At 46.7% G+C, this 27,192-nt stretch overlaps 1 protein-coding gene across 1 annotated transcript in view; it reads left to right on the top strand.

Annotated features, from left to right (window-relative positions):
- The first annotated feature begins 636 nt into the window (after window positions 1-636).
- Window positions 637-27,192, top strand: part of E2F6 (E2F transcription factor 6) — a 34,770-nt gene continuing 8,214 nt past the window's right edge. Inside the window, exons 1-5 of the mRNA XM_054022710.1 lie at window positions 637-1,013; window positions 9,659-9,713; window positions 22,832-23,042; window positions 23,456-23,615; window positions 24,188-24,301. Coding sequence (XP_053878685.1) covers window positions 957-1,013; window positions 9,659-9,713; window positions 22,832-23,042; window positions 23,456-23,615; window positions 24,188-24,301 — 597 coding nt within the window. The 5' untranslated portion in view covers window positions 637-956. The remainder of the gene's footprint in view (window positions 1,014-9,658; window positions 9,714-22,831; window positions 23,043-23,455; window positions 23,616-24,187; window positions 24,302-27,192) is intronic.

The following is a 27,192-nucleotide window of genomic DNA, read 5'->3' as shown; positions in this document are numbered from 1 at the left end:
TATCTCTCTGCTGAATCATAAGGGGAGGGGATGGAGTATCTGGGGGGAGGTGATGGTGCCCTCGCACGGAAGGGCTTTGTTTGCTCTCCCACACAGAGGGGCAATGGCGGCGCCTGGGAAGGGGCTTTCTCCAGACCTACAGCCATGGAGGGACCCAAGGGTTTAGTGAGATGGGAGCGGGTGGGGCACAGCACAGCTCCTGGGGCCTCGAGAGCCTGTCTCCGGTTTCAATTGCTTCTACCACGGGAGTCGGGCTGCAGGGCGCCCCCAACGGGCTGGGGCCAGCAGGGCTTAGCCCAGCGGGATTTGGGTTACGGGTGTTTTCCTCCATTGCCTCCTCTCACCCTTCAAAAGAGAAAATAGCCTGAGACTCACTAGGGCGTCGGCCCAGCCCCGCGCCCGGCCGCGCAGGAGCAGGGAGAGGGACGGGTAACGTCCCCCGGCCTGAGGCGAGCGCCGCCCCCGCAGGGCTGGCGAGACGGTTGTGACGTCACAAAAAGCGCCCTCAGAATTCACCGGCCCGCTACTCACGAGCGCCGCAAGGAAGGGGCGGGGTTTGTGCAGCCAGGGGGCGGGGCGGCCTGTGTCACCCGTTCGCGGAGGCTGGTGGGTAAGGGAGGCCGGCCGCGGGAGCCAGGCTGAGGGGCGGAGAATGGGGGCTGTGGCGGGCGGCAGCGGCTTGCTGCGAGAGGCGGCCGCGCCATGGACTGAGTGACACGGGGAGCCTCACGCCGCCACCGCCGGGAGTCGCTTTTCCCGCCCAGCGGCCGCCGGCGGGGGGAGCGGATCGCAACGCAGCCGGGCCCTGCCCGCTCCTCCCAGAGGTGTGACGGGGGGCGGCGCTTGCCCGGACATGGACTCGCAGCTCCAGGTGGGCGGCGGCCTGTAAGCAGCGTCCCAGGCCGCGAGAGGCTTGACGCCGACCGCTGGGCGGGGAGGCGAGGGGCCGAGTTAATATGGCCACCCCCGCCAAGGGGAAGAGCCTGCGGCCGCTGTACCCGGACACGCTACGGGTGAGTGAGGGCGGGAAGCGGCTGGTGGCTGCGCGGCGCCCTGGCCCCGTCGCTCTCCTGCTCCCCGACCTTCTGCGAGCACAGAGAGCGCGGGGGACACCTGAGATGGGGGCGATGTCCGGTTTTCTCCACGCGCCGTAAACGACCCCCCCCCCCCCCCACACACACACCCGGGCCCCTGGAAAAGGAAGGATGCGGCGGCGTTAAAAATCAGAGTCGCCAAAAAAAGCTGCTTTTCTTAGGTGTGCGGCTTAGATGATGTTAAGGGGTAGGGCGGCTGGTTGCTCTGCGCGGCGCTGGCTCTCCGGGCGCTGCTGCAGATAAACCGCTTCTTTCTCCTCGGGGTTGTTCGCAGGTTCTGCTGCGCTGATGATGTAGTGGGTTACCCGGGAGGATGATTGAAAAACACGATCTGTTCATTCGGGGAAATAAAAAAGCTGCATCTGTTTCAACTGCCGTGGATTTTTTTTAAACTTATTTTTATAAATCCTAAAACTTGGGCTAAATTTGACTTGATAGCTTTTTTTTCTGCATTTTTCATGGGTTGGTAGCTGGAAACTTTAGGTGTTTCACTGGGGAAACTTTGATAAACGCCCTTGTTTTGTGGCATTACTTCAAGAGAACTTGCAGGAAAAAGAGGGAGGTCTTGCAGGACCATTGTTAAAATTCCATTGCTCAGAAAACATCCAGGGTTAATACAAATTCCGCGACTAACATAGTCTGCCAGCCTAAGGGCTTGTCAGGACTGAGATCCCCACTTTGAACTTTAGGGTACAAATGTAGGGGCCTGCATAAAAACTTCTAAGCTTAATTACCAGCTTAGCTCTGGTTCGGCTGCCACCATTTTCAATGGATTCCCTCCCTGGGAAGCCTTGAAAAACCCTCACCAAATCCCTGGTGAAAACAAATCCAAAACCCCTTGGATCTTAAAACAAGGAGAAATTAACCATTCCCCTCCTTCCTCCCACCAACTCCTGGTGAATCAGTTCCAACCCGCCCCTGGGATCTACAACAGGGAGAAATTAACCATCCCCCCTCCTTCCTCCCACCAACTCCTGGTGAATCAAGATCCAAAACCCCTTTGGATCTAAAACAAGGAAAAATCAATCAGGTTCTTAAAAAGAAGGTTTTTAATTAAAGAAAAAGGTAAAAATCATCTCTGTAAAATCAGTATGGAAATAACCTTACAGGGTAATCAAACTTAAAGAGCTCAGAGGACTCCCCTCTAGTCTCAGGTTCAAAGTACAGCAAACAAAGATAAACACTCTAGTAAAAGGTACATTTACAAGTTGAGAAAAACAAAGGAAAACTAACACGCCTTGCCTGGCTATTTACTTACAAGTTTGAAATAGGAGAGGCTTGTTTAGAAAGATGTGGAGAACCTGGATTGATGTCTGGTCCCTCTCAGTCCCCGAGAATGAACACACTCCCAAACAAAGAACACAAACAAAAGCCTTCCCCCCCCAAGATTTGAAAGTATCTTGTCCCCTTATTGGTCCTTTAGGTCAGATGCCAGCCAGGTTACCTGAGCTTCTTAACCCTTTACAGGGAAAAGGATTTTGGAGTCTCTGGCCAGGAGGGATTTATAGTACTGTACACAGGACAGCTATTACCCTTCCCTTTATAGTTATGACACGCCCCCCAAATCACAGATAGTGTTGGATGTTCGGTTCCACACTGGCTGTGATTTCTTCCTGGAGTTCTAGGAGAAAACAGAGTTAATAAGACACATGTACCTTTAGACATACTACTGATTATATAAAAACTAACAATATGTTTCATTCCAAAAACAATTGTTAACCAGTTAACTCTGGGAAACTTTCCCGGGAGAGTGCATCAGCCACTTTGTTAGAAGCTCCCGAAATGTGTTGTATTTCAAAATCAAAATCTTGGAGAGCTAAACTCCACCGAAGAAGTTTTTTGTTATTTCCCTTGGCGGTATGAAGCCACTGTAGCGCAGCATGGTCTGTTTGTAGTTGGAAACGCCGTCCCCAAACATATGGGCGTAGCTTTTCCAGCGCGTACACAATGGCATAGCATTCCTTTTCGCTGATTGACCAATGGCTTTCCCTCTCAGACAGTTTCTTACTGAGAAATACGACAGGATGGAATTCTTGATCCGGTCCTTCCTGCATTAAAACTGCTCCCACGCCTCGCTCGGACGCATCTGTGGTTACTTGGAACGGTTTGTCAAAGTCTGGGGCCCTTAGCACAGGGTCAGACATGAGTGTTGCCTTAAGCTGGTTAAAGGCCTTTTGACACTCATCAGTCCACTGAACTGCATTTGGCTGTTTCTTTCTGGTTAGGTCTGTCAGCGGGGCGGCGATTTGGCTGTAGTGGGGTACAAATCGCCTATAATATCCAGCCAAGCCTAAGAAGGATTGGACCTGTTTCTTAGACTTTGGAACCGGCCACTTTTGGATAGCATCCACTTTGGCCTGTATGGGATTTATAGTTCCTTGACCCACCTGGTGCCCCAGGTAAGTCACTCTGTTTTGGCCTATTTGACACTTTTTAGCCTTAACAGTTAGCCCTGCCTGCTGGATGCGCTCGAAAACTTTTTCCAGGTGCTCCATGTGCTCTGCCCATGAATCAGAAAAAATGGCCACATCGTCGAGGTAGGCAACTGCAGATTCTCCCAATCCTGCTAGGAGACCATCTACAAGTCTTTGGAAGGTGGCGGGTGCATTTCGCAACCCGAAAGGGAGTACATTGAATTCATACATCCCTGCCTGGGTGACGAAGGCTGACCTTTCCTTAGCGGGTTCATCTAGTGGTACTTGCCAGTACCCCTTGGTTAAGTCCAAAGTAGAGATGAATTGGGCATGTCCCAATTTCTCCAATAGCTCATCTGTGCGTGGCATTGGATAGTTGTCAGGACGAGTTACAGCATTTAGCTTACGGTAGTCCACGCAAAAGCGTATTTCCCCATCTGGTTTGGGAACTAGAACCACTGGAGATGCCCATGCACTCTTAGAGGGGCGGATTATACCCATCTGTAGCATGTCCTGGATCTCCCTTTGTATAGCAGCTTTGGCATGAGGTGACTCCCGGTAGGGTGGGGTTCTAATAGGGTGAGCATTACCTGTGTCAATGGAGTGGTATGCCCGTTCGGTCCATCCTGGAGTGGCTGAGAAAATTGGTGCAAAGCTTGTGCACAGCTCCTTGATCTGCTGTCGCTGCAGACGTCCAAGGGTCATGGAGAGGTTCACCTCTTCCACGCCACCATCCTTTTTTCCTTCGTAGTAGACACCTTCAGGCCACTCCGCGTCATCTGTTTCCTGGGCAGTAAACTGGCAAACGTTTAATTCTCTGGAATAAAAGGGCTTAAGAGAATTAACATGGTATACCTTAGGCTTTATGTTGGAGGTGGGGAAGGCTATGAGATAGTTAACAGCTCCTAGGCGCTCCTGGACCGTGAATGGTCCTTCCCACGACGCTTCCATTTTATGGGCCTGGATTGCCTTTAAGACCATGACTTGGTCTCCTACTTTGAAGGACCGTTCTCTGGAATGTTTATCATACCAGGCCTTTTGCTCTTCCTGAGCATCCTTTAGGTTTTCTTTAGCAAGGGCCAAAGAATGTCGGAGGGTGTTTTGTAGGTTGCTTACAAAGTCTAGAATGTTAGTTCCTGGAGAAGGCGTAAACCCCTCCCATTGCTGCTTCACCAACTGTAATGGCCCCTTAACCTCACGGCCATACACAAGTTCAAATGGTGAAAACCCTAAACTGGGATGTGGTACAGCCCTGTAGGCAAAAAGCAACTGCTGCAACACGAGGTCCCAATCATTGGAGTGTTCATTTACAAATTTACGTATCATGGCCCCCAAAGTTCCATTAAACCTCTCCACCAGGCCATTGGTTTCATGGTGGTAAGGGGTGGCAACCAAGTGATTCACCCCATGAGCTTCCCACAGGTTTTCCATGGTTCCTGCCAGGAAGTTAGTTCCCGAATCTGTAAGGATGTCGGAGGGCCAACCTACCCTGGCAAAAATGTCTGTTAATGCCTGGCACACACTTTTAGCCCTGGTGTTGCTTAAGGGTACTGCTTCCGGCCATCGGGTAGCAAAATCCATGAAAGTCAGTACGTACTGCTTTCCTCTGGGTGTCTTCTTTGGGAAAGACCCAGAATATCCACAGCTACGCGCTGAAATGGGACCTCAATTATGGGTAGTGGCTGGAGAGGGGCTTTAACCTGGTCTTGGGGTTTTCCCACTCGTTGGCACACCTCACAAGACCGGACATAATTAGCAACGTCCTTGCCCATTCCCTCCCAGTGGAAGGACTTCCCCAACCGGTCTTTGGTTCTGTTCACCCCAGAATGGCCACTGGGATGATCATGGGCTAAGCTCAAGAGCTTTACCCGATACTTAGTGGGAACTACCAACTGCCTTTGAGGATGCCAGTCTTCCTGGTGCCCACCAGAAAGAGTCTCCTTGTATAAAAGTCCTTGTTCTACAACAAACCGGGATCGGTTAGAAGAGCTGAGAGGCGGTGGGGTGCTCCGCGCCGCCGCCCAAGCTTTCTGAAGGCTGTCATCTGCTTCCTGCTCGGCCTGGAACTGTTCCCTTGATGCTGGAGACATCAGTTCCTCCTTGGACTGTGGACTGGGGCTTGGTCCCTCTGGAAGCGATGCAGGTGCTGGGGCTGTTTCCATTGACTGTGAACCGCTGTCCGCTGGTGCACTATGTGATAACTCAGGCTCTGGCTGAGCCTCTTGGGTAGGGTTATCTGCTGCTTCTGCCAGTTCAGGCTCGCTGGTGCCCTCTGGCATTGGAGTTGTAGACGGGTTTGCAAGCGCTGGACTCAGGGCTGGCAATGGTTCTGGTGCTGGTTGCGTTGCCAGTTCCGGTTCTGGGACTGGCTTTGGCTGGGTCTCTGGGATTGGATCCACTACGGCTGTTGCAGTCGTTGGCAGAGGATCCAGTTCCACCACCTTTGTCTGGGTCTCCGGTAACACAGACGGGGCCCTGGTGGACGGCTCAGGAACAGGGATGGGGGTGAAAGCTTGCTTAGCCTGGCTGCGGGTGACTATTCCCACCCTCTTGGCTACCTTCACATGGTTGGCCAAATCTTCCCCCAGCAGCATGGGAATGGGATAATTGTCATAGACTGCAAAAGTCCACATTCCTGACCAGCCCTTGTACTGGACATGCAACGTGGCTGTAGGCAAGGTTACAGATTGTGACACGAAGGGTTGAATTGTCACTGTAGCCTCTGGGTTGATGAGTTTGGGGTCCACTAGGGATTGGTGGATAGTTGACACTTGAGCCCCAGTGTCCCTCCAAGCGGTAACCTTCCTTCCGCCCACTCTCAAGGTTTCCCTTCGCTCCGAGGGTATGAGAGAGGCATCTGGGTTTGGGGATCTTTGGTGTGATTGGGGTGTAATGAACTGTAATCGGTTGGGGTTCTTGGGGCAGTGAGCCTTTATATGTCCCAGTCCATTACATTTAAAACATCGCCCTGCTAAGGTATCACTGGGACGAGGTTGGTTGGTGGAGACTGGTGTGGTGGGGTGAGAAGGCGTCTGGGGTTTCCCTTGGGATGTGGGTGGGGCCTTGGGTTGTCCCCGGTGGTAAGGTTTTGTTTCGGCTTGCCCCTTCTGATATTCGCTCCAACTGCTACTAGTTTTTTTCTTTTCTGCCACCTCCACCCATTGGGCTCCAATCTCCCCCGCCTCAGTTACAGTTTTGGGCTTCCTATCTAGGATGTACCTTTCTATTTTCTCAGGAACACCCTCTAAAAACTGCTCCATTTTTACTAGGGAAAGCAGATCTTCCAGAGATTTAACATTTGCTCCTGATACCCAGGCATCACAATTTTTGTCAATGTGGTAGGCATGACGGGTAAATGACACATCCGGTTTCCACTTTAGGGCTCTGAACCGCCGACGGGCATGCTCGGGTGTTAGCCCCATTCTGAGTCTGGCCTTGTTTTTAAAAAGTTCATAACTGTTCATGTGTTCCTTAGGCATTTCAGCCGCCACCTCTGCTAAGGGTCCACTGAGCTGCGGCCTCAGCTCTACCATGTACTGGTCTGCAGTGATGCTGTATCCAAGGCAGGCCCTTTCAAAATTTTCTAAGAAGGCCTCAGTATCATCGCCTGCCTTGTAGATGGGGAATTTTCTGGGATGGGAAGTGGTACCTGGAGGGGGGTTGTTAGCATTGGCTGGTGCATCCTGCTTAGCCTTTGCTACTTCCAGTTCATGCTTCCTTTCTTTTTCTCTCTCCTCCATTTCTTTTTCTTTCAGCTCCATCTCTTTTTTCTTTCATCTTTATCTCTTTTTCTTTCAGCTCCATCTCTCTCTTGTGGGCCTCCTCTTTGGCTTTTTCTTCTCTTTCTCTCTGCTCTGTCTTGAGTTTTGTTAATTGAAGCAGTCTCTGATGTTTTCTTTCATTTTCTTCTGCTTCTAGTTTGGCCAGTTCTATTTTGTTAGCTACTTCTTTGGTAGTCATTTTCCTGTTTTCTTGTGCTGGGTAACCCCCTTTGCAGTTGACAAACTGGGAAGCTCTCAGCTCTGGCTGCTGCAGAGTTAACAGTAACTTTCTAACTAGCTACTCCCGAGGATGTAAAAAGAAAAAAAAAAAATTCAGCTTGTAAATACCTTTTACCAGTCATTTGCTAATTGAACCCTTCTCTTAACAAAGGACCTGTAAAAAAAACTTAACACCTCTGCCTTCAGGCAAGGAGAGATAAGATATGCATCTATCTACTTCCAGCTCGGCTTTCCAAGCAGCTAGAAGGAAAAAAAAATCTCACTGGCTTTTGGGTTTAAAATGATCCCACCGCTGCCACCATGTCAGGACTGAGATCCCCACTTTGAACTTTAGGGTACAAATGTAGGGGCCTGCATAAAAACTTCTAAGCTTAATTACCAGCTTAGCTCTGGTTCGGCTGCCACCATTTTCAATGGATTCCCTCCCTGGGAAGCCTTGAAAAACCCTCACCAAATCCCTGGTGAAAACAAATCCAAAACCCCTTGGATCTTAAAACAAGGAGAAATTAACCATTCCCCTCCTTCCTCCCACCAACTCCTGGTGAATCAGTTCCAACCCGCCCCTGGGATCTACAACAGGGAGAAATTAACCATCCCCCCTCCTTCCTCCCACCAACTCCTGGTGAATCAAGATCCAAAACCCCTTTGGATCTAAAACAAGGAAAAATCAATCAGGTTCTTAAAAAGAAGGTTTTTAATTAAAGAAAAAGGTAAAAATCATCTCTGTAAAATCAGTATGGAAATAACCTTACAGGGTAATCAAACTTAAAGAGCTCAGAGGACTCCCCTCTAGTCTCAGGTTCAAAGTACAGCAAACAAAGATAAACACTCTAGTAAAAGGTACATTTACAAGTTGAGAAAAACAAAGGAAAACTAACACGCCTTGCCTGGCTATTTACTTACAAGTTTGAAATAGGAGAGGCTTGTTTAGAAAGATGTGGAGAACCTGGATTGATGTCTGGTCCCTCTCAGTCCCCGAGAATGAACACACTCCCAAACAAAGAACACAAACAAAAGCCTTCCCCCCCCAAGATTTGAAAGTATCTTGTCCCCTTATTGGTCCTTTAGGTCAGATGCCAGCCAGGTTACCTGAGCTTCTTAACCCTTTACAGGGAAAAGGATTTTGGAGTCTCTGGCCAGGAGGGATTTATAGTACTGTACACAGGACAGCTATTACCCTTCCCTTTATAGTTATGACAGGGCTGGTCCGCACTGGGGTGGGGGATCGATCTAGGAAACGCAACTTCAGCTATGAGAATAGCATAGCTGAAGTTGACGTTTCCTAGCTCAAACTAAGTTTACTTACTGCGGGTCCACGCGGCGCAGGCAAGCTCCCCCGTCGACAGCGCTTCCTCCTCTCTGCGAGCAGGAGTTCCGCAGTCGACGGGGAAGCGCTTCTGGCTTCGATTTATCGTGTCCAGATGAGAGGCGATAAATCGATCCCAGAAGATCGATCTCTACCCGCCAAATCGGTAGTGTGGACCTAGCCTAAGAGTTGAAGTCAAACTATTTGCATTGTAATTATATCAACCTGTGTTCTAAATTATATAATCTATGTAATGGGCCATCAAGAAGTGAAGGGAAAGATGATCAAGGCATCCATTAATGCTTTCTATGCAATGCCTATGTGAGGAGCAAACCCCTGGCCCAGCTAAGCAGGAACATTCTCTCCCCCACCTGAGTGCCTCATAGCAACTACCTGGGTGGATCACCTGTCCTTTATCACTCCTGAAATCTGCAGTTGTCATAGGAGTTGAGTTTTGGGGGGTGTCTACACTACTGACCCCTTCCACAAGCCTTTATGTTAATCCTATGTGGCTCAAGTGCCTGTGTCTGCTATTGGTTGGGAAAGGTTTGAGCCAGAGCACAGTGAAAACCAGCCCAGTTGTCAGTTTCACCCTACAGAGTTTTCAATCCCAGGAGTGAAATCTAACCAGATGGTTAAATTTTCCCTTGGTTACACTTCCGCAAAGCTAGGAATAGTAGAAAAAACACTGAAGCTCTCTGAAGACTTAAGACAACTTATTTAACAAAAACTTCCATTCTACAGAAGGGAAGCTAACCTTCACTCAGGAAAGCTTCCTGTTTGCCATATGTATATTTCATGGGTTATACTAACCTTTTTTGTGCTTTGTTTTGTTTTTTTTAGCCACCAACAATCAACCTTAATATGGAAGATGAGGTACAGTTTGTGACAATGAGAAGTAAGTTCCTGAACTTCAAATTTAGAGATGTTTCTTTTTCTCAAAGTTTATGCGGTTCGAGGAGGAGTTTGAATAAACTCCTGCTCTCTTCACAAACTTACTTCATGTATTTACCCAAAGAATGCCAGGCACTGTACACATACTTGCCTCCTTTTTTTGTTTATAATCTGTATAAAACAGAGGGAGGGATGGCATGGAGCAAAATCAGCAGTTGAGCAAGCAGTAATAATCAGCCCATCACTGACCATTTTGTTTTTCACTTTCCATCTCCTTATAGTGATGGGGTATAAATAGGGCCCTACCAAATTCCTGGTCCATTTTGGTCAATTTCATGGTCATAGGATTTTTAAAATTGTAAATTTCATGATTTTAGCTATTTAAATCTGAAATTACATGGTGTTGTAATTGTAGGGGTCCTGACCCAAAAAGGAGTTATGGGGGGATCACAAGGTTATTGTGTGTGTGTGGGGGGGGGGGGGGTTTGCAGTACTGCTACCCTTCTGTGCAGCTGTTGGTGGTGGCACTGCCTTCAGAGCTGGGCAGCTGGAGAGTGGTGGCTGCTGGCTGGGAGCCCAGCTCTGAGGGTAGAGCTGCCGCCAGCAGCAGTGCAGAAGTAAGGATGGCATGGTATGGTATTGCCACCTTTACTTTTGCGCTGCAGCCTGCAGTGCTGGATCCTCTGTCAGCAGCCGCCACTCTCCGGCTGCCCAGCTCTGAAGGCAGCAGCACATAAGTAAGGGTGGCATGGTATGGTATTGCCAGTCTTACTTCTGTGATGCTGCTGGCAGGGCGCTGCCTTCACAGCTGGGTGCCAACAGCCACCACTTTCCGGTTACCCAGCTCTGAAGGCAGTGCAAAAATAAGGGTGGCAATACTGTGACACCCCCCCCTTAAAATAACCTGGTGACACCTCCCCCTCCCGCAACTCCCTTTTGGGTCAGGACTCCCAATTTGAGAAACGCTGGCCTCCCCCGTGAAATCTATATAGTATAGGGTAAAAGCACACAAAAGATCAGTTCAGATTTCACAGTCCATGATGCGTTTTTCATGGCTGTGAATTTTGTAGGGCCATAGGTATAGAAAGGTATGGTTAATTGGCCTTACAGAAGACATGCTGGAATGGAGCAGGGAAATTGGGCTACAGGCATATAAGGCCTGATAGGAAAGGGATGATCAAATATGAAATGCAGTAGAACCCCGTTTATACATTCTAATTCAGACTGAGCTGCCAGATCAGATCATCAAAATTCCAGATAAACCAAAGAATGGGAAAATGCAATGCTGCAGCGCCATCTAGCCAGCCACAGTGGAGATCGCCTGTTTCTGGCCCTGGAGTTCTGGTTCAGTAAATGGGGAGAGCCAGTTAAAGGAGGGTGGGATAAACGGGTTCTAATGTAGTTACAATATGAAACTATGATGAATGCTTTATTTTGAAAACTTTGTTACATGTACTGCTTACTCTTTGTAGCAGATATTCCATTAACATATACATGGCTTTAAATCTTGCATGTTTCAAAACAGTATTCAGAATTTATCCAGATAAACATAAGATTGAGTGAATTTTGAGCCTGTTTAGAGCAGAGGTTCTCAAACTGGGGGTTGGGACCCCTCAAGGGGTCGTGAGGTTATTACATGGGGAGTCGCGGGCTGTCACCCTCCACCCCAAACCCCGCTTTGCCTCCAGCGTTTATAATGGTGTTAAATATATTAAAAAGTGTTTTTAGTGTATAAGGGGGGGTCGCACTCAGAGGCTTGCTGTGTGAAAGGGGTCACCAGTACAAAAGTCTGAGAACCCCTGGTTTAGAGGCAGCTTTCCACTAGTTATTAATATGAAATGATGCAAACTCCCAATTAATAAATCATCTAGCAAATTTAAGAACACGAGAACGGCCATGCTGGCCCAGTATCGTGTATTCTGACAGTGGCAAATGCCAAGTGCTTCAAAGGGAATGAACAGAACAGGCAAGCTTGGAGTGACCCACTCTCTGCCATCCACTCCCTGCTTTTGGCAGTCGGAGGCTAGGGACACCCACAACTAATAGCAGGGGTGGGCAAACTACAGCCCAGGGGCCGCATCCAGCCCTTCAGGCGTTTTAATCCGGCTGTCAAGATCCTGCCGGGAAGCGGGGTCTGGAGCTTGCTCTGCTCTGGCGCTCCAGCTGGGGAGCGGGGTCTGGGGCTTGCCCTACTCGGCGTGTGCCGTGGCTCCACGCAGCTCCCGAAAGCAGCGGCATGTCCCCCCTCTGGCTCCTATGCATGGGGCAGATGGGGCTCTGCACGCTGCCCCTGCCCCAAGTGCCGCCCTCACAGCTCCCATTGGCTGGGAACCATGGCCAATGGGAGCTGCAAGGGTGGCTCCTGCGGACGGGGCAGGGCACAGAGCCACCTGGTCATGCCACTGTGTAGGAGCTAGAGGGGGGACATGCTGCTGCTTCCGGGAGCTGCTTGAGGTAAGTGCCACTGGAGCCTGCACTTCTAACCTCTCATCCCCAGCCCTACCAAAGAGCCCACATCCCCAGAAGGAGCCCTCACCCCTACCCCCAATTTCGTGAGCATTCGTGGCCTACCATACAATTTCCATACCCAGATGTGGCCCTCGGGCCAAAAAGTTTGCCTACCCCTGACTAATAGCCATTGATGGATCTATTCTCTATGAATACATCTAATTCTTTTTTTAACCCCATTATAGTTTTGTTCTTCACATCATCCCCTGGCAATAAGTTCTACAGTAATATTTCCTTTTGTTTGTTTTAAATCTTGTTATCAGATTTGCCCTTTACTTTGGGATATGCTCATTTATTAGGGTTACTGTTCTGGGGAGGGGGTTTCTGTAATTCTATCAATGTACTGCTCAGGTCAAGTGTGTTTTCATATGGAGCTCTACTTCTCCCTTCTGCAATTCCCCTTCTACTGGCGCTATCCTGCAGGACCTGTGTTCCCTAAGCTGGGTTCCTCCAGAGAGAGAGAGAGAGACACACACACACACTCTTTCTCTCTCCCCTCTCCCCCCCCTTTATATGCCCCTGGGCTCAATAGGCTGGGCCAAGCAGCACTTTCAGGCTGTCACCCTTATATGCCACAATTACCGCACCGGAGTAGAGTAATGGTATGTCTATATTATGGGATTAATCCGAATTTACAGAATTCGAATTTTCGAAACAGATTGTATAAAGTCGAATGTATGCGGCCACACTAAGCACATTAATTCGGTGGTACATCCATGTACCGGGGCTAGCGTCGATTTCCGGAGTGTTGCACTGTGGGTAGTTATCCCATAGCTATCCCATATTTCTTGCAGTCTCCCCCGCCCATTGGAATTCTGGGTTGAGATCCCAGTGCCTGATGGGGGAAAAAACATTGTCGCAGGTTGTTTGGGGTACAGCCTCACCCCTCCCTCCATGAAAGCAACGGCAGACAACTGTTTCACGCCTTTTTTCCTGGGTGAACACAGCAGATGCCATACCACGGCAAGCATGGAGCCCGCTCAGCTCAAGACAGCAGTCATGAACATTGTAAAAACCTCGCGCATTATCATGCAGTTTACGCTGAACCAGGACCAGAAAAACGAGGCAAGGAGGAGGCGGTGACGGCAGCGCTGTGATGAGGACATAGACACAGAATTCTCTCAAACCGCGGGTCCCGGTGCTTTGGAGATCATGTTGTTAATGGGGCAAGTTCTATCTGTGGAACGCCGATTCTGGGCCCGGGAAACAAGCACAGACTGGTGGGACCGCATAGTGTTGCAGGTGTGGGACGATTCCCAGTGGCTGCAAAACTTTCGCATGCGTAAGGGCACTTTCATGGAACTTTGTGACTTGCTTTCCCCTGCCCTGAAGCACCAGAATACCAGGATGAGAGCAGCCCTCACAGTTGAGAAGCGAGTGACAATAGCCCTGTGGAAGCTTGCAACGCCGGACAGCTACCGGTTAGTCAGGAATCAATTTGGAGTGGGCAAATCTAATGTGGGGGCTGCTGTCATGCAAGTAGCCAAAGCAATCATTGAACTGCTGCTACGAAAGGTAGTGACTCTGGGAAATGTGCAGGCCATAGTGGATGGCTTTGCTGCAATGGGATTCCCTAACTGTGGTGGGGCGATAGATGGAACCCATATCCCTATCTTGGCACCGGAGCACCAGGGTACCCAGTACATAAACCACAAGGGTTACTTTTCAATGGTGCTGCAAGCACTGGTGGATCACAGGGGACGTTTCACCAACATCAACGTGGGCTGGCCGGGAAGGGTTCATGATGCTTGCGTCTTCAGGAACACTACTCTGTTTAAACGGCTGCAGCAAGGGAGTTACTTCCCGGACCAGAAAATAACCGTCGGGGATGTTGAAATGCCTATAGTTATCCTTGAGGACCCAGCCTACCCGTTAATGCCATGACTCATGAAGCCATACACAGGCAGCCTGGACAGGAGTCAGGAGCTGTTCAACTGCAGGCTGAGCAAGTGCAGAATGGTGGTGGAATGTGCATTTGGCCATTTAAAAGGTCGCTGGCACGCTTTACTGACTCGCTCAGACCTCAGCCAAACCAATATCCCCATTGTTATTGCTGCTTGCTGTGTGCTCCACAATCTGTGAGAGTAAGGGGGAGACGTTTATGGCGGGGCGGGAGGCTGAGGCAAATTGCCTGGCTGCTGATTACGCGCAGCCAGACACCAGGGCGATTAGAAGAGCACATCAGGAAGCGCGGCGCATCAGAGCAGCTTTGAAAACCACTTTCATGACTGGCCAGGCTACCGTGTGAAAGTTGTTTGTTTCTCGATGAAAACCCGCCCCCTTTATTGACTCATTCTCTGTAGGCAACCCACCCTCCCCCTTCGATCACAGCTTGCTTTCAAAGGAAATAAAGTCACTATTGTTTAAAAATCATGTATTCTTTATTAATTGATTATAAAAAGAGGGAGAGAACTGAGAAGGTAGCCTGGGTGGGGTTTGGGAGGAGGATCAGAGGGAAAGAAAAGGCCACTAAAAAAAGGTTAAAATAATGACAGCCTTTTGCTCGGGCTGTCCACTGGGGTGGAATGGGAGGGTGCACGGAGCTTCTCCCCCCCCCCCCCCACGTTCTTACACGTCTGGGTGAGGAGGCTATGGAACATGGTGATGGGGGAGGGTGGTTATACAGGGGCTGCAGCAGCAGTCTGTGATCCTGCTGCTGTTCCTGAAGCTCCACCAGACGCTGGAGCATGTCTGTTTGCTCACGCAGCAGCCCCAGCGTTGCATCCTGCCTCCTCTGATCTTCCTGCCGCCACCTCTCATCTCAAGTGTCCCTCACGTTGGTCCCTCATGTCCTCATGTTCACTGGCATCTTTTCTATACTTTGAAACCATGCCCTTCCACTCATTTAGATGAGCTCTTTCATTGCGGGTGGATTCCATGATTTCCGCGAACATCTCGTCTCGCGTCCTCTTTTTCCGACGCCTTATTTGAGATAGCCTTCGGGACGGAGGAGGGAGGCTTGAAAAATTTGCAGCTGCTGGAGGGAGGGAAAAAAGGAGAGAATTTTTTAAAAAGATTCATTTTACAGAACAATGCTTATACTCTTTCACGGTGAACAACACTATTCACATTACATAGCACATGTGATTTCTGTGCAAGGTCGCATTTTGCCTCTTAATATTGAGTGCCTATGGCTTTGCTGCTAGAGATCACAGACGCAGGTCCGGGCAACAGAATTTGGCTTGCATGCGGCCATGGTAAGCCATTGTCTTTCGGCTTCTGCGCCCTCCTTTCCCACATACCAAGTAAAGCTTTTTGAGTGCTGCGGTTTTCCTGTTAACCTTCAGCAGCAGAAAACAACCCCCCACAATCCAGTTCTCTGGAATGATCGCTTTATCCCTCTCCCCACCGCGTGGCTGGTATCAGGGAAGATCCCTGCTAGCCACAAGTGAAAAGCTCGGCGCCAATTGTGTCCCGCCGCGCCCCCTTCCCCCCCCCCCCCCCCCCCCGGGCGCTTGGCTTACTACAGGGAAGGATTTCTTTTCAGCCACCTCGGTCCCCTTAATTAAATTCCCGTATTTCAACCAGATTACCATGAGCGCTATCACTCTCCTGAGGATTACACAGCGAGATAAAGAACGCATGTTGCTTGAATGCCAGCAAACACCAGGACCATACGCTGCCAGGCTTTGTCATGCAATGATACCAGATTATTTGCTACTAGCATGACGTGGTCAAGTGTCCTACCATGGAGGACGGAATAAGGCTGCACTGCCCAGAAACCTTCTGCAAAGGCTTTTGGAGTACCTCCAGGAGAGCTTCATGGAGATGTCCCTGGAGGATTTCTGCTCCATCCCCAGACACGTTAACAGACTTTTCCAGTAGCTGTACTGGCCGCAAATGCATTCCAAGTCCTCAGGACAAATTAATCATTAAAAAACTTTTTTAAACCATGTTTTATATTTTAAAAGGTAAGCTCGCCTGAGGTCCCTTCCATGAGGTCTTGGTCTTGGGTACTGGCTTGGGAGGGTACTTCAGTGAGGGTGAGAAAAAGATCCTGGCTGTTGGGGAGAACGGAGTGCTGTGTGCTCTCTGCAAGCTGCTCCGCCTCCTCCTCCCTGTCTGCAGAATCCTCAGGTGTGGCTGATGAGATTACCGCCACCTCGGAATCCACGGTCAGAGGAGGGGTAGTGGTGCATGCAGCTAGAATTGCATGCAGCTCAGCGTAGAAGCGGCATGTCTGCAGCTCTGACCCGGAGCGACCTTTGTTTTCTGATAGGCTTGTCTGAGCTCCTTGACTTTCACACGGCACTGCTCTGAGTCCCTATTGTGGCCTCTCTCCATCATGCCCTTGGAGATTTTTTCAAAAGTTTTGGCATTTCATCTTTTCAAACGAAGTTCTGCTAGCACAGAATCCTCTCCCCATATAGCGATCAGATCCAGTACCTCCCGTACGGTTCATGCTGGTGCTCTTTTTCTATTATCGGCCTGCTTGGTTACCTGTGCTGATGAGCTCTGTGTGGTCACCTGTGCTCTCCTGTGCTGGGCAAACAGGAAATGAAATTCAAATGTTTGCGGGGCTTTTCCTGTCTACCTGGCCAGTGCATCCGAGTTCAGATTGCTGTCCAGAGCGGTCACAGTGGTGCACTGTGGGATAGCTCCCGGAGACCAATACCATCGAATTGCGGCCACACTAACCCTAATTTGAAATGACAATATCGATTTCGGTGCTACTCCGCTCGTCGGAGAGGAGTACAGAAATCAATTTTAAGAGCCCTTTATTCCGAAAGAAATGGCTTCATTGTGTGGACGGGTGCAGGGTTAATTTGATTTAACGCTGCTAAATTCGAATTAAACTCATAGTGTAGACCAGGCCTAAGCCTGAGCAGGCTGGGTCGAACAGCATTTCCAGGCTGCCACCCTTCTATGCCCCTGTACTCAGTGGACTGGGTCAAGCAGCACTTTCAAGCTGCCGCCCTTATATGTTACAGGTTCAGCACATCCCTACCCCCACTTTCACATCACAATTGTACTGGTAGTAACCTACTTGATGAGCAAACCCCACAGTATTTTTGGGTGCTACAAGGATCTTTAGCTTAGATAAAAGAAGCATTGCTGCAGAGTAAATGGGGAAGCTAGAAACAGAAAAGAGTAAAGTTCAGAGAGAGAAGCAACCAGCTTAACCATAAAAGTTATTTATTGAATAATAGTGATAACTACACAAGGAGAGCCTAAACTAACATAACAGTTACATTGTTAAAGGTTAATACCTGAGGTAGAAAAGAAAACCGAGAGAGAGGGATCTCACCGCTCCCTGAAGCTTGAATTGGTCGGGGTACCCAGGTGATGGTAGCTCAGGGTCTTGAGTGCTGGAGACTGGCAGAGCCCCCAGCATGATCAGTCAGGAGAAGATGAAATCCCCGTGGAACTGATGCAGAGTTTTGATCCATGCATCAGAACACTTACTTAAACATAGGGGTTTTTGTAGAGAAACAACAATGGTTCAAGGGAGAACACTAGATTTGTTTATGGGTAAACTGATGACTTGAGGGTTTTCTTTAGGCTAGACAATAGGAGCTGATCTCTCTTGGCTATGGATGGTGTTTTCTTCCAGGGAGCTCACAATGCAATTAGGCTGTTTCAGTATTTAGGATATCAGTCAAGGATTAATTACTAGAATTGGTCTGATAATTGCTGAGCTGGGTGTGTGCAGGCGTAGGTTCATTAACATCTGGAGCAGAGATCCCCCCCATGATGCAGTGCTTCCCTGCTTTTCTGGTCCCAGAGTTCAGTGCGGTTCTCTGTTCTCCATTCTGTATGCTAATGGAGATACCTCTCCCATCTTTCATGCAGATGAGTCTAGGGGAGTTGCCTTTGTTCTTGTCACCCTTGTCAGAAGGGGTCTAGGTGTGTCTCCCAATGCCCTTTATTGCTCTCTGCAAGTCTTTTCTCTGATCAGTTTTGGTTCAAGCAGAGGCTGGTAGGGGAAGGGGGGTGTCTTTCATGAGTCAGGCTGGATACTGTGCCCTGGTTCCCCAAGAACACAGCTGACTGGTATCAATCTGCTCCCTATTAATTTCGTTGGATGACCCTTGGTTCTTGTGTTATGTGAAGGAATAAATAACACTTCCTTATTCACCTTCTCCACACATTCATGATTTTATAGATCTCCATCATGTCCCCCCTAAGTCATTTCTTTTCCAGGCTGAAAAGTCCCAGTCTTATTAATATCTCTTTGTATGGAAGCTGTTCCATATCCCTAATAATTTTTGTTGCTCTTCTATGTACCTTTTCCAACTCTAATATCTTTTTGAGATGGGGCAACCAGAACTACATGAAGTATTCCAGGTGTGGGCATGCCATGGTTTTATATAGTGGCATTATGATATTTTCTGTCTTGCTATCTATTCCTTTCCTACTGGTTCCTGACATTCTGTTAACTTTTTTGACTGCTGCTGGACATTGAGTGGATGTTTTCAGAGAACTATCCACAATGACTCCAAGATCTTTCTTGAGTGGTAATAGCTAATTTAGACCGCATTATTTTGTATGTATAGTTGAGATTGTTTTCCAATGTGCATTACTTCGCATTTATCAACACTGAATTTCATCTTGTTGCCCAGTCACCCAGTTTTGTGAGATCTCTTTGTCACTCTTTGCACTCTGCTTTGGACTTAACTATCTTAAGTACTTTTGTATCATCTGTCAAATTTGCCACCTCACTGTTTACTTCTTTTTCCAGATCATTTATGAATATGTTGAACAGCATTGGTCCCAGTACAGATCCCTGGTGCACCCCACTACCTGTCTTCATTGTGAAAACTGATCATTTATTCCTACCCTTTGTTTCCTATCTTTTAACCAGTTACTGATCCATGAGAGGACCTTCCCTTTTATCCCATGACTGCTTAATTTGCTTAAGAACCTTTAGTGGGGGACTTTGTCAAAGGCTTTGTGAAAATCCAAGTACACTATATCCACTGGATCACCCTTGTCCACGTGTTTGTTGACCTCCCCTCAAAGAATTCTAATAGATTGGTGAGACGTGATTTCCCTTTGCAAAAGCCATGTTGACTCTTCCCCCAACAAATCATGTTCATCCATGTGCCTCACAATTTTGTTCTTTACTATAGTTTCAACCAATTTGCCTGGTACCAAAGTTGCCTATAATTGCAAGGATTGACTCTGGAGCCTTTTCTAAAAATTGGTGTCACATTAGCTATCCTCCAGTCATGTGGTGCAGAAGCTGATTAAAGTGATAGGTTACACACCACAGTTAGTAGTTCTGCAGTTTCATATTTGAGTTCCTTCAAAACTCTTGTGTGAATACCATCTGGACCTGGAGGCTTATTACCATTTAATTTATCAATTTGTTCCAGAACCTCCTCTGTTGACACATCAGCCTGGGACAGTACCTCAGATTTGTCATCTAAAAAGGTGTGGGAATCTCCCTCACATCCTCTGCAGTGAAGACTGATGCAAGTAATTCATTTAGTTTCTCCACAATGGTCTTATCTTCCTTGAGTGCTCTCTTACCTTGATCGTCCTGTGGCCTCACTGATTCTTTGGTAGGCTTCCTGCTTCTAGTGTACTTACAGTTTTTTTGGCTGTTTAGTTTAATTTGATGTGGTGATTGGATCTCTGCCGTTCTGATATTCAAGGTATACAACCTTACAGGAATGGAATAAATAATATATTATAAAGATGTCATGCAAACTAAGGACAGATGTCTCATTAATACTGGAAAATTTCAATTAAAAAATCTTAAGATTTATTAAGTCAAACCTGAAGTAGGCACAGTCTTAACAGAATCAGGGACAGAAATTGGTAGTTTAGTAGTACAAATTAAGGAATATATGGGACAAATTCTGCTATGAGTTACATGCCATGCAACACAATTGAAGTTAGTGGGCTGTGGAGAATTTGGCCCATAGGTGTTTTTTTGTTTTAAATCAAATTTCAGATGCTCTTGGGCTGTAAAACCTGGACTGGAGTGCACCCTATAGTGGTACAATATTTGAAACATCTGATCTATAGAGAGAACCAGTAAGAGAGCCTCTTAGGCCTGTGGCGCACCTTCAGTGTTTTACAGATAGACTGAGGTAGGTCTTGATTCCATATACTCTCAAAGGACTCTTAGACCCATAGGGTATGTCTACACTACGGGATTACGCCGAATTTACAAAATTCAGTTTTTGGCAACCGATTGTATAAAGTCGAGTGCATGCGGCCACACTAAGCACATTAATTCGGCGGTGTGCATCCATGTACCGAGGCTAGTGTCAACTTCCGGAGTGCTGCACTGTGGGTAGCTTTCCAATAGCTATCCCATAATTCCCGCAGTCTCCCTCGCCCATTGGAATTCTGGGTTGAGATCCCAATGCCTGATGAGGCCAAAAATTTGTCGTGGGTGGTTATGAGTAAATGTCGTCCGTCAGTCCTCCACCTGTGAAAGCAATGCAGACAATCGTTTTGCGCCCTTTTCCCTGGATTGCCCGGGCAGACGCCATAGCACGGCAACCATGGAGCCCATTCAGCCTTTTTTCACTGTCACCGTATGTCTACTGGATGCTGCTTACAAACATGGTACTGCAGAGCTACACAGCAGCATCCCCTTACCGTTGCAAGTTGGCAAAGACGGTTACCAGCCATCTGTACCGTCTGCTGCTGTCATGGGTGTTCTTGGCCGGCCTCGGTGAGGTCGGTCGGAGGCGCCTGCACAAAAATGGGAATGACTCCCCTGGTCATTCTCTTCTTTAAGTTTTGTCTAATGGAGAATCAGTCCTGCCTAGAATATCAGGCAAGCCTACTAAAGAACCAGAGAGGGAAACGGCCACTCCGGGTCAGAGCCCCAGACATCCCGCAGAAATGATGAGCTGCATTCCATTCTAGGGAGTGCCCCTACAACAACTCCACCTGTTGCTTCCCTCCTCCTCCTCCACCCCTCCTGGGCTACCTTGGCAGTTATCCCCCCATTTGTGTGATGAAGTAATAAAGAATGCATGAATTTGAAACAACACTGACTTTATTGCCTCTGCAAGCAGAGATCAAAGGGGGGTGAGGGAGGGCAGTTGGCTTATAGCAAAGTCAAGTGAATCACCATTCTGCACTTGCTCAGCCTATAGCTGAAAATGGGAATCTGTGATAAGCACTAGAATAGAAGCACAGGCAGGACTGAATCTCCATTTGTGTGTAGACCTTTGATTGACATTGGTAAAATACAAAATGTCCCAGGATATGTATGTTGGGGGACAGTTCTAAACGGCAGCTTTATTTTTTTATTTGAAGCAAAATGTAGAGATCTGAGTATCTGATTGAGCCCTGGGAGCAAGGGGTAGGCGTGACCGCGCGGTGCTGCCGACTGGGAGAGCAGCCTGAGGCAGAAGCCTCCAGCTGGCATGATATTCCAGGCAGGACGGAATCTCCATTACACAAAACTTAAAGAAGAGAATGACCTGGAGTCACTCCCTTTTTTGTTCAGGTGCCCACGACCAACCTTACCAAGGCCAGCCAGGAGCACCCACGGGACGACGATGACGGTTACCAGTCATGCTGCACTGTCTGTTGTCCGCAAGGCAAGGGGATGCTGCTGTGTAGTGCTGTGGTCACAGTTATACAAGCAAAGCTGTGCTACATATTGGTAAAGTGCAATTTTGCTGGTATGGCTGCATCTACACTACAGACTTCTGCTGGCATAAGTGTGACCCCTGACCAATATAACTGTGCTGACAGTCATCTGCAGTGTAGCCATAACCTTAGTTTAAACAACCTTTCTCTCAGTCAGAAGCCAAACATTTCCAAATTAATTCCACTTCCCCTTTAAAAAAAAAAAAAAAAATCACCTGGAAGACACAGCATAAAAAACCTTTCTCCCAATGGGATAACTTCCCCCTACAAGTTATTAGCACCTTTTCTTAGTTGTTATGCAAAGGAGGGAAAAAAGAAAACTTTCTGTTGATTAAATAGTTTTCTGTGGTCAATGTCTGAATTAATCTCTTCTTTCTGAAAGATCAAAAGGCAGCTGGAGTTCTTAAAAAAAGATTTTGTACCGGATGTTTTGATTAAATGAAATGGAGGTGCAAATTGGCCAGTGATTGAATTTAAGTTAATTGTAGTAATTGATAGTCATATAATTACAGCTGTTTGAAAACTGGGTGGTCTAGTTTACTTTTTCCTTTGTGAACTTGTTAAATGGCTCCTATGTGCAGACATAATAAGCAACTTTTAATTTTGTTATATTTAAGTGAGGGACCAGATGGCATAGGTAGGTGCCATTCAGACAGTCTTTTATCTCTTGATTACAAGCTTGTAATTGGCAACAGAACTATTTTAAACAAAAGATATCATCATGGCTGTTTCGTAACCTACCAGTTTGTAAAATTACTTTTATACAGATGTTCATATCACAGTTGATATCCTTGTTGGAAATCTAATGTCAAGAATTTAACAGGCATGGAGAGACCTTTTAGCTTTCTAGATAAAACTTCTGCAAATTAATTAAGGCATATTGGATGGACAGCTTTCTTTACGGCTTGTACTGATATAGAACAAAACTTCAACCTCCTGTGCTAATAAAACACTTTTCATAAGCATTGTATATTGGAAAATTATGACAATGCTTTGAACAGAGCTGCAAGGATTAATACTAAATGATACGATATCAAACCTTTACAGAAACCCTGAAAGTCACAAAGCCTCGTTTTGATGCATCCCTTGTTTACTTGACCCGAAAATTCATGGATCTTGTCAAAACTGCTCCAGATGGTGTTCTTGATTTGAATGAAGTAGCAACAACTCTGGGGGTACGAAAACGAAGAGTATATGACATCACCAATGTATTGGATGGAATCCACCTAATTCAGAAAAGATCTAAGAATCTTATCCAGTGGGTGTGAGTTGGCTTTGAAATTTCTAACTTACATTTGCAAAAATGCTTTGTATAATGTAGTTTGACCTAACTTTGACCTAATTGTGAACATGTGTTTTAGCTTCATTAGTGTTTTGCAGTAACTTTCATAAATGAGATGGTACAGCCTCTTAAATTGCACTGTATAATTAATACAGTCTGTAATTATAGGATGCTTTTAACTTTCTAATATCAGGAAATGAAGCAATTGTGAAGATTTTGGTTTTTTTAACTGACTACAAGAAACTAAAAATAATAGTTTGACCAAAAAGCTTTCAACATTTTAGCTACGCTTTTTTGAAAGTGAGAAAATGTTTAAGTATTTTGTATTACACTTTATTTATAAATATAAGCTTTAAATAATGTTCTTGATAACTTTCATATTCTTTTAGAGGATCTGATCTTGATCAGATTGCTGGAAAGGCATCAGAGCAACAAAAGCTTAGAGATGAACTTTCTGACTTATCAGCAATGGAAGAAGCTCTGGATGAATTAATTAAAGACTGTGCTCACCAGTTGTTTGAATTAACGGATGACACAGAAAACACAAAATATCCTTTTAACTCCTGCACCAGTTACTTTGGCTACTGGCACCAAGCAGTTAGTGATGGAAATTTAGAATGGCGAGTAAGAGGTGGAATTCACTGCCTTCTTCCTCATGCTTTAGTACAGGGCAAGTAATACTTGGAATTACTGGTCCCAAAGAAACTTACATTTGCAGATATATGTCTATATAGCCTAAACTGCAGAGGCTAAAAGTTGAAGGAGCAGTCTTAAAGGAACACTGTCACTGTAGTAATTATGAATATTTGCATTTAGTAGTCCTATCTCATAGGCAAGCTTTGACAAATGAAAAGTAGTTTTGTAATTGAGACACGAGTTGAACACTAAACATGAAAATTGGGAATATCACCTAAGATTCTCATTCTATGCTTGCCTCTAGGCAGAAGGCTAACTAGAAAAAAGTCTGGTGCTTAAATAAATTCATTTTCAGACAATAACCAGTGAAACTAGTCCATTCCTTGAAAGATATCAGAAAATAATTATATCACAAGTTAACAGCCATACCTTTTTCTTAAAACAGTTAACAGATTTCCTTATAGAATCCTTGACTTATGTGTACACTAGCTTATGTGACATATCAAGATATTCATAGCATTAAGGCTTTTCAAGAACAGATTGTTATGGCAATCAAAGCTCCAGAAGAAACAAAACTAGAAATACCAGCTCCTAAAGAAGTAAGTATTGCTTTTCTTCCCTCTAAAGCAACTGCATTTTTAGAATTAGAGCTTGCAAGAAGAGCAGTTGATTTTTCACTTACAGAAATTAATATTGGTATTATCTAATATTGGCATTCTTATCTGATACATTTCATAAAACAAAGCTACCTGCTATAATGTTTGGTATAAAAGTGTGTGAGGACAGTCTTTTTGCTTTTAAGAGAGTGACTCTTATTGCCTAGACTAGGAAAATACTGTATCATAGATTACCACTTCACTTTTGCTGGGGATGAGGGAGCATTTGTAACTGATGCCCAAGCTACCTCATTCGGTATTTGAGTTTGAGGGGGAATTGAATAAAGAAGCTTATACAGTACTTTACAGGGTTTAGTACAAACTCCTAAGTATAAATAGATTGTAAAATCTAGGCAAGTGAGATCATTCTAGAATTTTGTCAGGAGAATATTATTATACTTGCTAGTGAAAAGTACCTGACATCTCGCTCTGGTCGTTTACTGTCCTGTTATATAGGAAGTCAGACTAGATGATCATAATGGTTCCTTCTGGCCTAAAAAAATGACTTAGTTTATTTTTGTTACAAACTGCAAAAATATTGTGACGTTGGGCATGTATGTGTTTGCTGAGGTACACGTGCTGATTTCATCTGAAAATTCTTTATTCCAAGTTCTGAATAGAACAGATTATGTGCAAGATGCATCTGTTTTTAAAGGTGAAAAGGGGTAAAAAAGGAGCATTTGAAGCCAGAGTAGGAGAAAGTTTTCTATGCAAGTTATACTCTGCTTCTTTAATTTTCTATGTTAAAAAAAATTAAGATTGCAAAATCAAGCATTGTTAAGAAATCTCACCTTTAAGGTTCCTTATATAGCCTGAATTTGGTCCCATTGTGCATAGGCATTATGATCTTTAATTGTATGATCACATACTATTTTTCTCCACAGTGTATCTACCTCAGTCAGTGCAAAGAATAGATGGTATTCACTTAAACCTTGCTCTGGAAACAGAATTATTAATTTGTGTGGGCTTTTCTAAGATGCTCATTGCTAAATTGCCTGAATGCTTCACAAATTAATTTATTTTAACAACACACCTTGAGATGAGGTATGATTAACATCCCCCATTTTACAGATGGAGAACTTAGGCACAGAGATTAAGTTTACAAGCATACACTACTACCCAATTTGAGATTCCTAGACCTGATTTAGCTTAACACTATATTGATCTTTATATGTTCAAAGCACAGCTCCTGTTGGCTTCGGTTGCAGCTGTGAGCGTGCAGCACTTAAGCAAATCAAATCCCAGGGTGTCAAGTCAGGCAATCAAAAAAGAGGAACACACATAGGGTTACCATATTTCAGCAAGCAAAAAAGAGGATGGGAGGAGCCCCGTCCTGCCCTGGCCCTGCCCCATCCTGCCCTAGCCCCACCTCTGCCCCTCCCCCCCTCAGAACCCCAAACCCTCCCCCAGCTCCTTGTCCCCTGACTACCCCCTACCTGTACCCTGACTGCCCCAACCCTTATCCACTCCCCCACCCCCAGACAGACCCCTGGGACTCCCACTCCCCATCCAACCATTCTCCACCCCCTGACAGTCCCCCCCCCCCCCCAAACCTCCCAACCCTCTCCCCCGCTCCTTGTCCCCTGACTGCCTCCTCCTGGGACCCCTGCACCTAACTGCCCTCCAGAACCCCACCCCCTACCTAAGCCTCCCTGTTCCTTGTCCCCTAACTGCCCCCCAAATGCCCCCCAGGACCCTACCCCCTACCTGTATCCTGACTGTCCAAAACCTTATCCACACCCCCAGAAAGCCCCCCCCGAACTCCCGACCCCCCCCCCCGTCTCTTGACTGCCCCCTCCAGAACCTCCCTGCCCCTTCTCCGACCCCCTGGCCCCCTTGTTGTTGGCCTTTCTTCGCCAAAATCTCTGTGAACTTGCTCAGGAACTGCCTGAGCCGTTCGTCCGGGCACGTTGGGCAGCAGGGAGGGAGGGAGGGAGTGAGCTCTGCTGCAGGGGGGAGGAGGGGCTCTCTCTCTCTGGCTGTTGGAGCCCCATGTAAGTGGCACCATCTGGCCGGCTGCCCTGTTAGCCGCGCGCGCTCTGCATGCGGGGGGGGGGAAGTCCGGACATTTACAAATTCCCCCCCCGGACGCTATTTTTAGCTCAAAAAGCCGGACATGTCCGGGGGAATCTGGACGAATGGTAACCCTAAACACACAATTAGTGATGATCTCTGACAAGCTTGGTCTCACTAACTTGCTTAGCATCGGGGAGCTACAGCTTCTCAAAGAACGTATTGCTTTGGCTATATTAAAAATGTCTGGCAGTGTGTTTTTCCCTACTTTCATTCTTGGAAACAGCTGTAAACTCCCTTGGCTGAAATTTTCCAAAATGATTCCTCCTGAGGTAGATGCCTAACATGGAAATTTTCAGCCTAAATGGTTGGTTAGGCACAGTTTTATAAGCAACTGAAAACAGGGGCTTATAATGGAAAGTTTCAGGCAACCTTACTAAGAGGTGCTACCAGCCCTGACTGTAATTGTTTAGAAAGCTAGAACAACATACTGTAAAATTTTCATGCATATTTGATTTTTTTTTTCTATTACAATGCACTTGTCTCTTTGGGGAAAAAATAGTTCTGGAACTTGTTTTCCTATAATGTTTACGCCTAAATCGTTTTTTTGATTAATGTCTTGGGGTGATTTGGTGTCCTTTGCCTTTGATTCTTGAAAGCCCATTACATTGCTGATATTATCTACTGGGGTGTTGATATAGCATTGTATGGAATTTGTTCTGCCTTACTGATTGTGCTAGCAGTAAAATTTGTGCCAACACTGACACTTTTGAGCTATTCAATTGTCACATTGACCCTAAACTCATCACTTTTGCTACCTC

Source organism: Malaclemys terrapin, chromosome 3, assembly GCF_027887155.1.
Source record: "Malaclemys terrapin pileata isolate rMalTer1 chromosome 3, rMalTer1.hap1, whole genome shotgun sequence".
In the NCBI taxonomy this organism is placed as follows: Eukaryota; Metazoa; Chordata; order Testudines; family Emydidae; genus Malaclemys; species Malaclemys terrapin.
The sequence above is the reverse complement of the archived record's forward strand: the minus strand, read 5'-3'. Positions and strand labels throughout refer to the sequence as shown.